Below are 15,340 nucleotides of genomic sequence, written 5' to 3'. Positions count from 1 at the left end.
AAAACTGAGCTCTTCTACCAGAGTACAGAAGGGATGGCCTCCTAGCTATATGGGGTACAGAGTCGATCAGGGATTTAAATAGCCTCCATGTAGACTTCCAACCAACCTTTCTGTTTTTATGTGCCTTCAATTCCTGGGCATTTCTGGGTAAAGTCACATTAGTTGGCTTGTTTCTTCTGAGTTTCCCCGAGTGGAACATAACAGAGCAGGAAAAGCTCAAATCTAAGGCAGTTACTCCTCATTCATCTGCTTTCTATCTCCTATAATTCTAAGGACACCTCTCATCGGCTGTCTTTTCTTCTCTTGTCTTTGTCCTTGTGGGTTTATAGCATTTTTTTATTCCTTAACTGCTATTTGAGTGGGTTACTGGAAGGGAATAAAGATAAACAAAAGCATTGAATCCACATTGTTTAACTAGAAGCTTCCAATTTGTGTCCTTAAAAATAGAATATACTGGACATACTTTGATTTTTATTGATGATTTACAGTCATTTTGATCACTGTTTAGTCTACTGTAATTACAGTAGCTTCAGGTGCTATTCAAAGTGCCGAAAGGTGCTCATCCATATACCAAATGACCACTCCCCAACCAACTCAGTTTGTTTCCTCTTAGTAACTATAATACATATTTTCAATGTTCGTTGTCTATATTTGGTATTATAAACTTGTAATATTTTGTAAAGGTTTGCTTTTCAGTTCTCAGAAAGTAACCTTGTGTATAAATATTGACTTGTATACAATATGTCAAGTTCTATTTGCATATTCAACTCTGCAAAGTATAAGAACAAATGGTAGCACGCATTACAGCAACCTGAGAATCAAGGTCAATGTGCTGCAATTAAATTTCAGGCTCTTCACATGATTCTAAAAACAAACATAGGTAACTGTAAATTCCATCAAACTGATTATTTACCACTTTATATCACACCAAAAGGCTATCATAAGCCAAGTGGTTATTAGAAGTGCATAGCAAACACTGTCATATTTACTTAACCTTTCTAAGAAAGCTGTATTTTCCAGATTTTTCTAAAAATATTCTTTTTTTTCCAGAAAATATTTCAAAGTCCTTTCTTAGATTTTAGTTTTCTTCACTAGCATTGGAAAATAATGCTGATGCTCTCTCAGTATAAAAGTCATTGTTACTTGTTTTAATTAAGGTAGGATATTATCTGAAGGGAACTCTTTTAGTTCCCTGTATATTTGAATGTGGATCACCATATTTTCTGGACCTTAAATGAGACTTGAGGTAGCATCCAATCCCTGATATTTATCATCATAAGAAAACTTCAATATCTAACTGTGGAGTTATATTAAGTACTATATGCAATTTGGCAGGTTCTAATTTAGTATTCATGTTAGAGTATTTTCTGAGCTTCTAATTATTAAATCTATACCAAATTTTCAAGAAAGCATTACCTGAAAAATGTTATTTGGCAACTCTCCAGATCAATGCAGCATTTTGTACACACCACTGCAAAGTAACACCTTGAGTTATTTCATATTAATAAGTCCCAGTTGAGAAGAGGCATTCCCTCTAGGGTAACAGGGGTAACAGTAGTGGGCCAGGGCAAAGAGGCCATTTCCAGAGGCTTCGTTAACCATGACGTTGGACAGTCAACTCTGGAGGTGCCGTCCACACAGGGATCTAGCCATCTTGAACACTCACTATCTCACAGTAAGTACCATCTCCAAGGACAGATAGGGAGATGTCACAGAGTGCTAAAAGGCTCTGCCAAAGACAACAAAGAGCCTAACTGAATCCCACATCTTTAGGCTCTCAAATTAGTTTCTTTCTCCAGACAATAAGGCCTCAGACAGCTCGAGAGTGCTGGCCAGTGAATTCGAGATCACCCCCTATGAGTGGGTCACAGATCTGTGAGTAAGCAACAGGAGGCAAGAGAACCAAAAGGGCCCATTCAACCCATTCCACAGGTATACTCGTGTGTGCGTCCCCAAGGGCATTTTTGGATTCAAAACTGTCAACGAGTTAATTAAATTCAACAAAAATGGAGCTTCTGGTAAGTGGAAGTTATTGGCTAGTCAAAGGAACTTACAAATCCCAATAAGTTAGCTCCCCAACTTTCTCTGCCTACCACTTCCACGTAGCTGAACACTCCACAAGCCAGATAACGCTCAAATAATCAGCTTTGCTCCGCAAGGTTGCCAAGCTAAGAAGCCCATTGGAAAGCACCAGGCCTCTCCTGCAAATAATGAAACACTGAAGCCATGTGCATCCTTTAAAACACTTCCTAATCAGAAGTGGCCGGGAGTAACAACTTTGTGAGTCTAGTGATAACAACTTAGAGGGAAAACAGATTTTGTTCCCTGGTATTACTGATCAAATGACAGGAATGTTTTGATTCTGCTCACTTTAAACACAACCTATTAGAAAATAGAACCTACTGGAAATAGGTTCAAAACCCTATTGTTTCAATTTAATTTATTTTAAAATCTCCCCACCTTTGCGTCTGTTTAATTATCTCATCTGTTTCAGTAAAGTTTAATCAGCCAGTTATTATTATCTTCATTGCTTAAGAAACTCTCATAAACTTGGGCATGCATGGTGACCAAGCACTGATGTTTTCAATGAACTCCTGAATGTGTGGATAAACATTTAAAAAGAGCTGCATAGTCCTCAGCTCCTAAATGTGTGTATTTCGGTAATCCAGGTTCTGAATATGATAATAAAATATAACACTATATTCATTATCTTTAAACATCTCAAACTCATCAACCTGTAGTGTGTATCAATCTATTTAATATATCAGTGGGCTAGCAGCGAAAGAGAAAAGATGTCTATAATTGGACACACATACCTGAATTTGAATACTACAGAATAAGAAAATGAAGGGAAAAAAATCGCAGAGAATCAGAGAATTTATGACCCTAACACAGTTTAATTATTTACCTTCGTTAAACTCAATGCAGGGAAAATGTTCAAGTATTAGAACAGTTTGGCTGTACCAATGCTAGATACATTTTTAATAAGTCATACAAAATCACACTATTCAAACTTAAAATAGCTTTGTGAGGAGCCAGTACGGTCTGCTCTCTTGGTTTCCTGGGGATTTTTTTTTACCTTCCCAGCCAGAAGCCATGCCCACCGAGGCCCATTCCCTCCAACAATAATTCCTGCCAGGAAGTCTTCATGGAAGAAGGGAGCTAAGGCTGAGCCATGGTGATTTGATAAGGAAGGCACAAACAACACTGTAGGAGGGCAATGTGATTACAGTGATAAAGAAAAAAACAAGGCAGGGATTTTTATCTATTTGGTCCACTGCTGTATATCCAGCATCTAGAACAGTGACTCAATCACAGTAAGTGAAATCAGTACTGTTTAATTAATGAATAAGAATGGCTTATCCATGAGCCTAAGTGACAAGACCAATCTTAAACGAGAGAAGGATTTGTGTTTGTTGAGACGATGGGTAAATAAACCCAACCCCCACCTAAGGGTTTTTTCCTTTGAGATATAATTGACAAACCATAAAATTCACTTTTTTAAAGAGTACAAGGCAGTGGTTTTATAGTATATTCACAGAGTTGTGTAACCATCACCACTCTCTAATTCCAGAATATTTTTATCACCACAAAAGGAAATCCTGTACCCACTAGCAGTCATTCCCCATTCTTCCTTTCCACACCCCGTGTCCCCCAAGTTCCTGGCAACCACTAACCTACTTTCAGTCTCTTTGGATTTGCCTAGACATTTCAAATAAATGGAATCATACAATACGTGGTCCTTTGTAACTGGTTTCTTTCCCTTAGTATCGTCTACAGGAATGATGCGTGGTGCAGCATAAATCAGCACTGCGTTCCTTTTCATGGCTGAATAATATTCTTTTGTGGGGATATATCACATTTTGTCTATTTATTTGTCAACTGATGGACATTTGGGTTGTTTCTAATTTTCTGCTATTATAAATAATGCTGTTATGTACATCCATGTATAATTGTTTGGTTAGACACATGTTTTCAATTTACCTGGATATATACCTAGGTGTAGAATTGCTGGGCCATAAGGTAACCCTATGCTTAAGTTTATGAGGAACTGCCACACTATTTTCTGAAGCAGCTCAACCATTTTATATTCTCCCCGCAGTGCATGAGGGTTCCAGTTCTCCACAGCCTCATCAGCACTTGTTATTGTCCATCTTTCTCATTACAGCCATCCTATAGGGGGAGAAGTGGTACCTACCCAAGTTTAAAACCAAATGAAAGGGTAACACAGGACTGAAACAGAGATAAAAAATATATATCACCTTCCTTTCTGATAATAATATACTAGAAGAGAGGATTAGCTGAGAATCCAATAGTCCTGCTAATGTTGCATGCCAGCGTTAGCCAGACTTACCAACCCAGGCACAGACAACTGGGACAACCAACCCCTCCCCACCACATACACACACACACACACACACACACACACACACACTATACACACACACAGATGAACACACAGGGCTGCCAGTGTACAATTTAGAGCATAGAAAAGAGAAGAGAACATGCCTTTTCAATAGGGAGGTGGATCTTACAAAAGAAAGGGAGGAAGGGAGTACGTAGACATAAGCAACTCTTTCCCAACAGTTGAGTTGCTCTTCCATCCTTGGGCAGGAGTGAGCAAGGGAACAAAAAGAAGCCTGGGTGAGAAAATAGAGCTAGGAAAGGACACTTTCCCCACCCAATAATGAGAGAGAGTAATAAGGCAGAGGGACGTAGGCTTGGGACAGGAGTACTGTATCCATCTTTTCAGTCTCACACTGCTGGCCAGGTGGTAGGTAGTTCTTTGTATAAGCAGAAGAGAAACCAAAGTACTAGTAAGCACTTAAAATTAATGCCTAAAGTTAAATCACCTAAAAGGGATTTAATAGAAATATGTTACACTTGAAAAGTACTTTTATACTGTCATATTGATGCCTAATTGTTGTATAAGAACTGAAATATTAAAAGTTAACATTTTTAATAGGTTCATCAACAAAGTTGTTTTAGTATATATTGTGTGCAAAGGATGGTGTGAGAACCCCTAACAAAAGCTATTGCTCTGTCGGGTACAAAACAAAAGTTCCTCCATGTGTGCTTACTGATGACCTGGTGCCTAGTCTGTATTACCTACTTTAACTGGTTGACCTCTCCAGTTCCTGTATTTGCGTCACAAGAGAAGAAGCTCTTTAACTCGCTTTCAGCCAATAAAAATAAAAGCCGAACACATGAGAAGCCTCTTCTTAGCTAGAAGTATAAGCCATGTAGGAGGTTGGTGATGGTGCAGTGGGAAAAACTTCGACACGCTACTTCAAAGTGTGGATTCATCATTTTGTTTGAAACTAATTCCCAGGATATTTTAAATGACCACATTTATATTTAACTTCAAAGATAAATAGGCTATTAGTGATTCTATTCCTGTCCAGTCATATGAATAATAATAATGTGTGTGTGTGTGTGTGTGAGTTGTGCAAGTACTTTTGACCAAATAGTTTGAGATCTTTGGAAGAACGGTTACACAAAACAGGTTTATTTAACCTAGTCTTTCTTACATGTTAATTTCCTTTTCTGGTACTCTATACAGAGATTTTCTTAAATAACATTCAAGGTAAGGAGAGGTTTTTAAAAAGTGCTTTCAAAAAGATGTATGTAACGGTAGTGGGAGCATGAATTTATACAATCTTTCAGAAAGAAAAACTGTCAATATGTACCAAAAGCCTTAAGAAAAAATGTACCTATTCTTGACCCAGAAATTCCCATTATCGGAATTAATCATTAAGCACTTATTAAAGATGTGTTCAAATGTATCTAGAAGGTCTTTCCTTAGAATTATCTGTATAGTGAAAGATAGGAAACGATCTAAATGTGTATTCCTACGGGATTTTTAAACAAATATAGCAAATAAATAGGAGAGAATATTATGTATTTTTAAAAATAAAAGTTTAGAAGTTTATTTAATATATACTAAAATGTTTATAATATTGTTAGGTTAAGAAATCCTGCTACAAGATAGTGTACACCATAACATCTTGGTCTTGGCAGATGTACATATATAGAGAGCAAAAAAAAGAGACAGATACAGATGCATAAAAACAGACTGTAACCCTTAATTCATTATATATGAAGCAAGTAAATTTGGGTCTATTAGTTGTTCACAGAAAATGGGTCAAAAATAAGAGAAAAGCAATGAACACAAAAACAAACTGCAATGAATAAATACTTCTTTTGCCAGACTTGAAATACCCTTTGTTTAAAATTTTAGTTACAACTGATAACGAGATTTGGCACATCTTATTAATGATAAGGCCTCCTTTGGGCACCTCAAATGACCTTTAGAGGCCAATTAGCGATTCTGCTTCTAAAAAAAAAAATCACTAAAGTTCTTAGTGAGAAGTTTGGGTCAGGTTACTGCAGCCTGCAAAGGTGGCTCATTTGCTGAGTCTATAAAGTTCTCATACAATCTTCTCCACTCCAGACTCATGATTCAGCATCCGCAGTGCTCCCGGCACTGGCACAGCTGACAGAAGCTGTGGTTTGTACAAATGCCAGGAAGCACCGTTCCCTAGCTTGATTTAGCATTTCTGCTCACTTTCCACAGCATTAACTTTTAGGGAGATTCAACAACCCCCCAGATGCAGCCTAAGGCAAGAACTGACAGACTAGTAAAAATAAAATATGGAAGTTCTTAATCTGGGGCGGAAAATTCAAAGGTTTGGAACACTCATCAAATTGTAAATGTGCCCACTGTTAATTGGGCAGTTATAAATCCTGAGCAATGCCATGGTCCCCTGGGCAGTGTTTGCAATTAAGACCACCTATAAATACTTGTTGTGAGGCTTCAGACGGACAAACCCAATTCTCTCTATGATGTACAACCAAGCAAGCCCACACATGAAAGCTCCACTTTTGTGCCAATGCTGGTTAGCAATTTAGAAAAAATAAATCTGATAATGTTTCCCTACTTTGTTTTGTTTCCCTCTGTGTCCTCTCCCATGCCCATGGTATCTGTGGACACTGCTTTGGCTCAATGGCCCTCTGTGGACTTCCTACAGATCAGAGTCCTGGATGTAGCCATTCCAAGGATATGTACCCTGTCTGGGGGAGATCACTGTGTTCCTTACATACAAATAATCTCTTTCTCATTTTAATCTAAATCCACTTCCTGCTTATTGATCCTCCGTGAAGAGTACAAAATCTCCACCTAAAGGAAATCAAGCCCCCAATTACCTGTATTTTTCACTTATTTATTTTTTTGGTGTTAGTTTACTTTATTTTTTTTAACATTTTTTTGTTAGTTTCAGGTACACAAGACAATGTAATAGACATCTATCATTTATATCGCTCACACAGTGACAACCCCCGTGCCCCCAATTACCTTTATAGTCCAAGGCTTGGTGGCCTTGAGCAGGTTTATTTGCCTTCTCTCTGCCTCCAATTCTTCCTTGCACAACAGGAATAATAATATCCACCTCATAGAATTATTGTGAAGATTAAGAGGGAGAGTGCTCTTAATCTTCCTTCCCTGTACGCTGCCCTTCTCAGGCACCAAAGTCACTTGGACGAAACACTCATTGTAATAGCCCATCCAGGCTATCATTCAGATTCTATGGCCATGAGCCTGGTTATCCACTACTTTAAAGTATTCATATGGAGCTCGTTATACCATTCACTTACAGAAGATATTGTATGTATAACAAAACAATAAAAATGTCTTTATTGGCCTAAATATTCAGAATCTCTGTTATCTCAAGTATTTATAAGTTTTAATAAATTTCTCTTAAGTATATTTTAAATTTAAAAATCATGCCCTTGTATAAGAGGACAGATGAGTTTATTGAGATAGACATCAAAACAATGCAGCATACACTGAACAGTTCTATGATTAAGTGTATTTATCCTGCAGGATTTCCACACACTGTGAACCGTACCTTAGAGTACTGTGGTTTCCCATTTTTGTAGTGAATCTCCATGTAATCAGAAGACAGCAAACCACTACAAAGAAAAGAAAACAGAGTGACTTCTGCATCTCACACATTTGGAGGTTTAAAAATAATCAGCTCAATAAATGGATGTGAGGGGCATATACCCCACAAACAGACAGCAACAGTCCACAGTAAGCACAAACGAGGTTATCATCAAATGTTATCCAATAACAAATCGTTCCTTGATCTGTTGAAAAATACAAGATATAGATAATTTAAGGGTGAACTCCTTTTATACACACTGTTCATCATTTGATTGCTATGTTAATTAATATGGAACAAATAAAAAAGGCAGGTAACAGGAGGAAATAGGCCCTCTAAAATCCCACTATAATGCTCTAAGTAATTGGAAACTTATAAAACATAATCACTGAGAAAGAGTACAGAATAAAGGCCAGTTATATAAATATTTTAGGCTTTTCAGGTCACCTGGTCTCTGTCACAACTCAGCTCTGCTACTATATTACAGAACTGTAAACAAATGAGCATGGCTGTGTTCCAATAAAATTTCATTTATGGCCTCTGAAATTTTAATTTCATGCAATTTTCACCCAACATGAAATATTATTCTTCTTTAATTTTTTAAAACTATTTAAAAATGTAAAAAACATTCTTAGCTTGAGGACTGTACAAAAATAGGTACAGCTGGATTTGGCCAAGGGCCATAGTTTGCCAACTCCTAGAATAAAGTAAGTTAAGAATATAGATTTTGAAGTCACAGTAGGATTTAAAGCCTAGCCCAACCGCTTATAGTGGTGTGACCATGGACAAGTTACCCAATTCGGCCTCTAAGTGAGTCAAATGGAGACAAGAAAAAGTATGAAGCTCACAGGACATTGTGAGGATTAAATGAAAACACACATGTGCAATGCTTAGCCCAGAACTCAGCACTGAGCACATGCTCAGTAACGGTCATTGAGGCTGTCTCTACATCTATTTTAACTCAATATCTTCAAACACGCTTCTCCCTACACAATATGGGAAATACAAAATATGAAGCTCTGGAAGACCACTGGACTGTTAGAGCACTAGGGTTCCTGTTTGGGTTCTGCCACTAGAAATAATGAAAATATCTGATAACTTGCATTTACTGAACACTTACTATGTCCCAGGTACTTCTAAAAACTGGAGAGGATTAGCTCATATCATCTTAATGGTAACTGAAGGACAAGAGTAGGTTCTACTATGAGCCAGATGTGTGCCCTACATTTAGGCGTCCATTTCCTCTTCTACAAAAGGAAGCAGAAGATTCCTCAGGTCCCCTTCCTGGTCTGATGCCCTATTTTCTATAATTCTGCCTAATAGGTTTTCTTATTAGGAAATCTTGACACTAGTTCTCTAACAGAAGTATGGGAGGACGCAATGATTTTGCATCATTTTGAGAGTTGCACCTGATGCAGTTCTAAAATGACCAAATGAGGAGGGCTGCAGCAGCCTTAGCGCCAGTCCGCAGAGTATGTGGGAACCACATGTGTGCGTCCAGCAGGGTTTCCTATACGAGCTGAAGGACAAGCTGTACAACACAGAAGTAAAACAGGTGCTTGTACCTGGGCCAGGTTTTTCTACTGAAATTACTAATCAAATGTGTGTGTATCTATTGATTATTCTATATTTGAAATTAAATTATGATAAATCTACACATTCTCTTTAAATATATATATGCATGTATATGTATATGTATATGTATATGTATATGTATATGTATATGTATATGTATATGTATATGTATATGTATATGTATATGTATATGTATATGTATATGTATATGTATATGTATATGTATATGTATATGTATAGAGAGAGACAGACAGACAGACAGACAGAGACAGACAGAGACAGAGAGAGACAGAGACAGAGAGAGTCAAAGTAATGACAATTCTCAACTCTATATATTTGGGCATACCTGACAGGGTGCAGAAACTTCTTTCATTTCTAGTTAATTAAGTCAGTTGCCAGCACTGTGAATATTCATAAACAGGGCTGTTAATAGTAACATTTCTCTGAAGAATGTGTCCGCAACACCAAGAGTCAGAGACGTTCCACTAACTGCATTCTAATTACCTCTCTCTACAGATAACTCATTATCCTCAAAATTCTCAACCACATAATCACTGGAGCATGTTTAAGAGCTGAAAGTAAAAGTCTACTTTTTATTTTTTTTTAAACTACTACTTTTGCTGGTATTACAATAATGGTTAGATAGTACTCTAACCATTATTGCCAAATCTGATAAAGGTCACTTTAATTATCCTATTTCTCCCCTTGTAAAGGGCCTCTTCCCCCTCCCCCATGGACATACCTATTTCTAATATCTCCTGCATTTGAGAATCTTAAAGAAGAAAAATAGCTACTTTTCTAGAAGCCTGTGACAAACATTGAGATGACATAAAATAACACTTTATGCTCCCCGTCACCACACCATCCACTCTCCCACCTCCTATATAAACAATATTTCCATTTGCTGCATTCTTACCTCCTGACCACAGCAATCCCTCCCTTAAAACTGTTTCCTTCACTTATCGCAGTGTCCCTAGCACCTGGCATCATGCCTAGTGCATAGTAAATCTAATCCACATTTGCTGAGTGAACGAACATCTACCAATATGTACTACTGTGTTTCTACAAAAATAAGACCTAGCCAGACAATCAGCTCTAATGCGTCTTTTGGAACAAAAATTAATATAAGACCCAGTATTATATTATATTATATTATATTATATTATATTATATTATATTATATTACATATTATATTTTATAGTATATCATATATTATATTATATACGACCCGGTCTCATAATAAAATAAGACCGGGTCTTATACTAATTTTTGCTCCAAAAGACACATTAGAGCTGATTGTCTGGCTAGATCTTATTTTCGGGGAAACACTATAGATGCCAGGCCCACACCATGTGCTAGAAAGCTGGGATAAAGAATGCAATTTTCTGAAACTGAAAATAAACAAAGCAGCACAAATGTATGAGATTAGTCATCTCATCCTAAAATATTATTTGTAATCTCCCTGAAAGTGAATCAATGCCAACTGAAATATAATCTAACGAATTATAAAAGTCTTGAAGTAAATTTGAAATAAGAGACCTTTCAGTGATGGATAGTAACACTGGAAAGGAAGAACAGCATAGTTAATTAGCAGTGGTGCGTCTCCAGCTGCCGCCCAGCAGACATGGAACGGGTAACCTATATTTATTTCTGTGTGCCTGAAGATGAGTTGTCTGGCGATCTCTGCCTGCAAGTGCTCTGCAAGGCCTTTCCTCCACCTCTGCTCTTTGTAGTTTCCCTACTAGAATTTCCTGTCGGAAACGAAATGTTCTGACATGCCATTACTGGTCCATTTAGCAGTTACAGTCCCAAGCATATGCTGTCATTGTACTTTATTGATCAGCCGACGGGGGTTTGGCTCTGAGTTGTCTAATAAGTTGCAGTAACTGATAAAAGGGAACTTCTGAACATGCTAAGTTATGAAATAAACATCCTTTTTCTAATCGTTTAAGTTACAGGAAACCTATTTACACCATGGCTACTACAGTGCTTCTCATGCAAGTTATCTGGTGAAAGCATGACCTAGAAGAGCTAAATGTAGGATGGAAGTTCCAAACAAGGTGGAAGAAAGTGGAAGAATGGAATCAGGAAATTCTCGAACCCACTTACTCTACACCTTTGTGGTCAATCTGGATGTTATGAAAGAACATAAACTGTAGAATCAGACTGAGTGTGATTGTACACAAAATATGAAGGACAAAGGGTAAGCACCTTGAAGATGCTGAATTCTAAGAGCACAGAATGGTAAGACTTAAAACATGGCAAATGAGCCAAGAATGAAATCAAGGAAGGAAACTGGGGCAGATATAATTCTGCGTATCCACCAAATCCCATTACACTTTTCCCTTCTTGGCACAGTAAGACTACATTTCACAGCTTCCCCAGAAGTTGGAACCAAAAAATTGAATTATGGCTCATGAGATCTGGGCGGGAGTGGGGGGTGGAGGGGGGGTTGTCTACGTCTCTAGTGTGACCATTAACGTGCATGCATGATTACTCAAGCTCTTTTTTCCACATCAACCCTGGAAGCCACATGACCCAAATGGCATCGCTACGAGATTAATGCAGTCTAGGTTCCTACATCATTATTTGGTGAAGCACCTTCTAGAAGAGCCACTCAACTTGTATTAGAACATAATGTGAGTAAGATATAAAATTTCATAGTGTTGAATCTCAGATTACTTACCAAGAATCCCTAGTGCGTAGAAAACTTACTAACCAGAAAGGGTGAATGACTTCTCGTTTTTTGAAAAATAACTTGAATCCCACACTTTCAAGAAAGAACCATATGCTTTCTTTTGAGGTAACCTTGTCATGAAAGGCTGGGAGTATGCTAATCAGGCAAAGTAAATTGTTCAGAATGTGACAGCATAGATAACAGGGCCTCAGGCTATAAGGAAAACTACTAGGAAAGACATACACTGGAATACAAGGAAACCATCTGTTCTACATGAGTTAAAAATCATTTACTTCCTTGTAAAAAATAGTCAAACTACTAGTCTCTAGAAGTCCCTTCGGGTTCTGAAATCTACATTCACTGAAATTAATCTGTTGATCCTTCAGTCTATATCTGATTAGGACATTGAATGGGTAGCTAGGAGCTGAACAAGCTCTTCTAAAGGGACCTAGAAGCCAACAGGCCATTCCTTCACCAGCAGAACTAGGGAAAAGTCTAGAAGAGTAGCAAGCACCAGGGCTTAAAAACTGGGTGGCCATATAATTTATCATCTGAATCAGGCCATTTCTGGACGTGAAAAGAGGCATATTAATAATTATGCCAGGATAACAAACATTAATCAGGAAGGACTGTCCTGGGGAAACTGGGACATATAGTTACCCTACCTAAAGGTCCAATTTAAGGTACACACATCAAATTCTACACAGAAACTCAGGCTTGTCTATAAGGTGAAAAATACCCCAAAGCCAAGCCAAGCTACTAAGCAAGCAGTCTGTGAGTATGTCTCCTTCTCCAGTTGCTTTTGGGTTCTGTGATTATGTTTTACAACAACCTTGAGTAAGCACCATAGTTTCCCTCTCTCAGTACATAACATCAGGATGTAGGGATTTGGAGAGAAGACAGTAGACCAAGATGTGGAAGCTGAGAAGCTGGGAATCCATGTTCACTATAAAACCCTGGACTTATCAGGTCTTGACCCGCCATGCTCCTCATCACACAATGTCTTTGTTCCTAAGTAAACAGTAGCACAAATACCGCAATTCAATTCTCAGTAGTAAAACCCATAAGTTAGTTTCCATCTGTGTTTAAAGTGGAACTGGAACAGAAGTCAACATTATATGAAGCATGAAAAATCATGTCTAGAAGAAAAGGAGTGCCACTAATGTCCATTTTCATAACGTAAATTCACTCATCTGGTGATCTTCTGTTTGACAGCATTTAACTTCTCAATATTGGGAACCCTGGTCATCCCAAATGGCCTCAACAGATTCACATGGGAAATCTCCTGCCACCCTCCCCACCAGGTCTCACATTTGTCTATTTAATGACAACAAAGGCTGATCACTGTGGATATTCCAACTTCGTGGGGCTTCCAGCATAACAGCCTTGTACACTGAAGCACCATGCCCATCCTCCCCTTACACTACAAGCTTCTCTTCTTTCCTTTTATACGCGTATTTTTAATTTATTAAATACTTACTACAAGTTGTACTGAAGAGAGACACAAAATTTAAACTCAGTACATGATGATAATCCTTTTGTCATATTGTTTTCCTTTTTGAAAACAACAGACTTTAAAAGTAAAATGATTTTTCAACCACCACTTTTCTCAAGTTTTAAGAAAAAGTTCGAGTTATTCCACCTAAAGAAACATTTTATACCAAAAGTTGTTTCAACTAGAAAATATATACTCCTTTGGGTGTAAACAATACAGCAAGAATTCGAAGCTGTGTTAAAATATTGGAGACGTGGAGAGGTTGGGATTTGAGAGTGCAGAAATGGTAAGTGGGTGAAAGTAATTACAGGTTGAATTGAGCTTTGTGTTAAGTCAAACAATGATGGCACGCCAGGCAAGGGCTGGGGAATGTGGGCATATTTCATAGGAACAGAGCTGCAGGTGGAGAACACTCCTAGCACAAGCAAGGGTGTAAGCTTCCTTGAGGGTCACAATGAAAATTTAATGAGTTCCTAAACCACATAAGAGGTTGCAGCAGAAATTTCAACGTGTAGGCACGCCTACATATCATAGATGATTGCCCCATGCACCATAATACAGTTAAGAACACTCTAGAATAACAAGAACAGGAAACATAGGCAGGGCTGCAAGTTAATAAATAGGGAAGTAGAGAAAGGAGAAGTTAGGAGGGAAATAAAGATGGACTTGAGATGATGTAAAAGCTGAGGACGCCCCACTCAAGCTGGCTTGATTAGTCAGTAAGAATAGCCAATTAAGAGTTCCCTTCGGAGAAGGTGGCATCAATAGAAACATCTTTAATTAAATAAAAAAGAAAGCTGTTTAATTTCTCCTCTCCAACGTTTAACCCAGACCATACAAAGTGGCTAACACATTCCTAGTGTGGCTGCCAGTATCTACAAGCCTACCAGTAATTTTGAAATTCCTCTATGATAGAATTGTAGTTACTCTCACATAGGTGGTTTTTACCCACATATGTCATGAAACAAAAAATTATAAAACGCAAACAAAACTGCACCCAAATAAAGACGGCATAACTTTTGAACAGTTATGCATAACTGAAATGCTCTGATGCACAATTCTCAAAGATAATAATATTATAGTTTGTTACGTATTGTTAATCCAGGTTCTCTTCTGTTCTACCCAATATTTATTTACACAATTACTAAACCAGGCATCACACATAGTGAAATTGTAGGGAATGGATATAGATTCCATTACTATCAACCTTGCCTTCTGGTAACTTTGTCCAAAAGAAAAGTCTCTCCTCCAAGTCCAGTTCTTTCCACATCCTAGGACAAGAACCCCCTACTTCTTTCATTTTTCTGGTTAGGCCAGCTCCCCGCAACTTAGTGCCACCACCATTCCTTGAACACCTGGAGGGTGGGGTGAGGACAGGAAGAGAAATAAAACACAGTCCCTACCCTCAAGGTGAGTGTAATCTCATAGCTAAAATAAGACAAGGCAGCATGCACCCTAATATCACAAATAACGAAGTATCAAGCTGCTCCACAGGGGAAATTAGTTTCCACTAAGATAATCAAGGTGCTTTTCAAAAAGAAAGCAGGGCCAGGGCAGGTTCATGACAAAATATGGAGGAAATATAGGCAGGGAAGACCAGGGTGTACAAACACATGAGACAGGAGAAGACTGATAGGCATATTCAGGGA

At 37.9% G+C, this 15,340-nt stretch overlaps 1 protein-coding gene across 4 annotated transcripts in view; it reads right to left on the bottom strand.

Annotated features, from left to right (window-relative positions):
* ADAM23 (ADAM metallopeptidase domain 23) overlaps positions 1–15,340 on the bottom strand; it is a 154,229-nt gene that overhangs the window by 74,562 nt on the left and 64,327 nt on the right. For all 4 annotated transcript variants that reach the window (XM_019726899.2, XM_074340983.1, XM_019726901.2 and 1 more), the window contains exon 4: positions 7,908–7,971. In XM_019726899.2, the coding sequence (XP_019582458.2) occupies positions 7,908–7,971 (64 nt within the window). The remainder of the gene's footprint in view (positions 1–7,907; positions 7,972–15,340) is intronic.

Source organism: Rhinolophus sinicus, linkage group LG01, assembly GCF_036562045.2.
Source record: "Rhinolophus sinicus isolate RSC01 linkage group LG01, ASM3656204v1, whole genome shotgun sequence".
In the NCBI taxonomy this organism is placed as follows: domain Eukaryota; kingdom Metazoa; phylum Chordata; class Mammalia; order Chiroptera; family Rhinolophidae; genus Rhinolophus; species Rhinolophus sinicus.
This window is presented reverse-complemented; position numbering and strand designations above follow the sequence as displayed.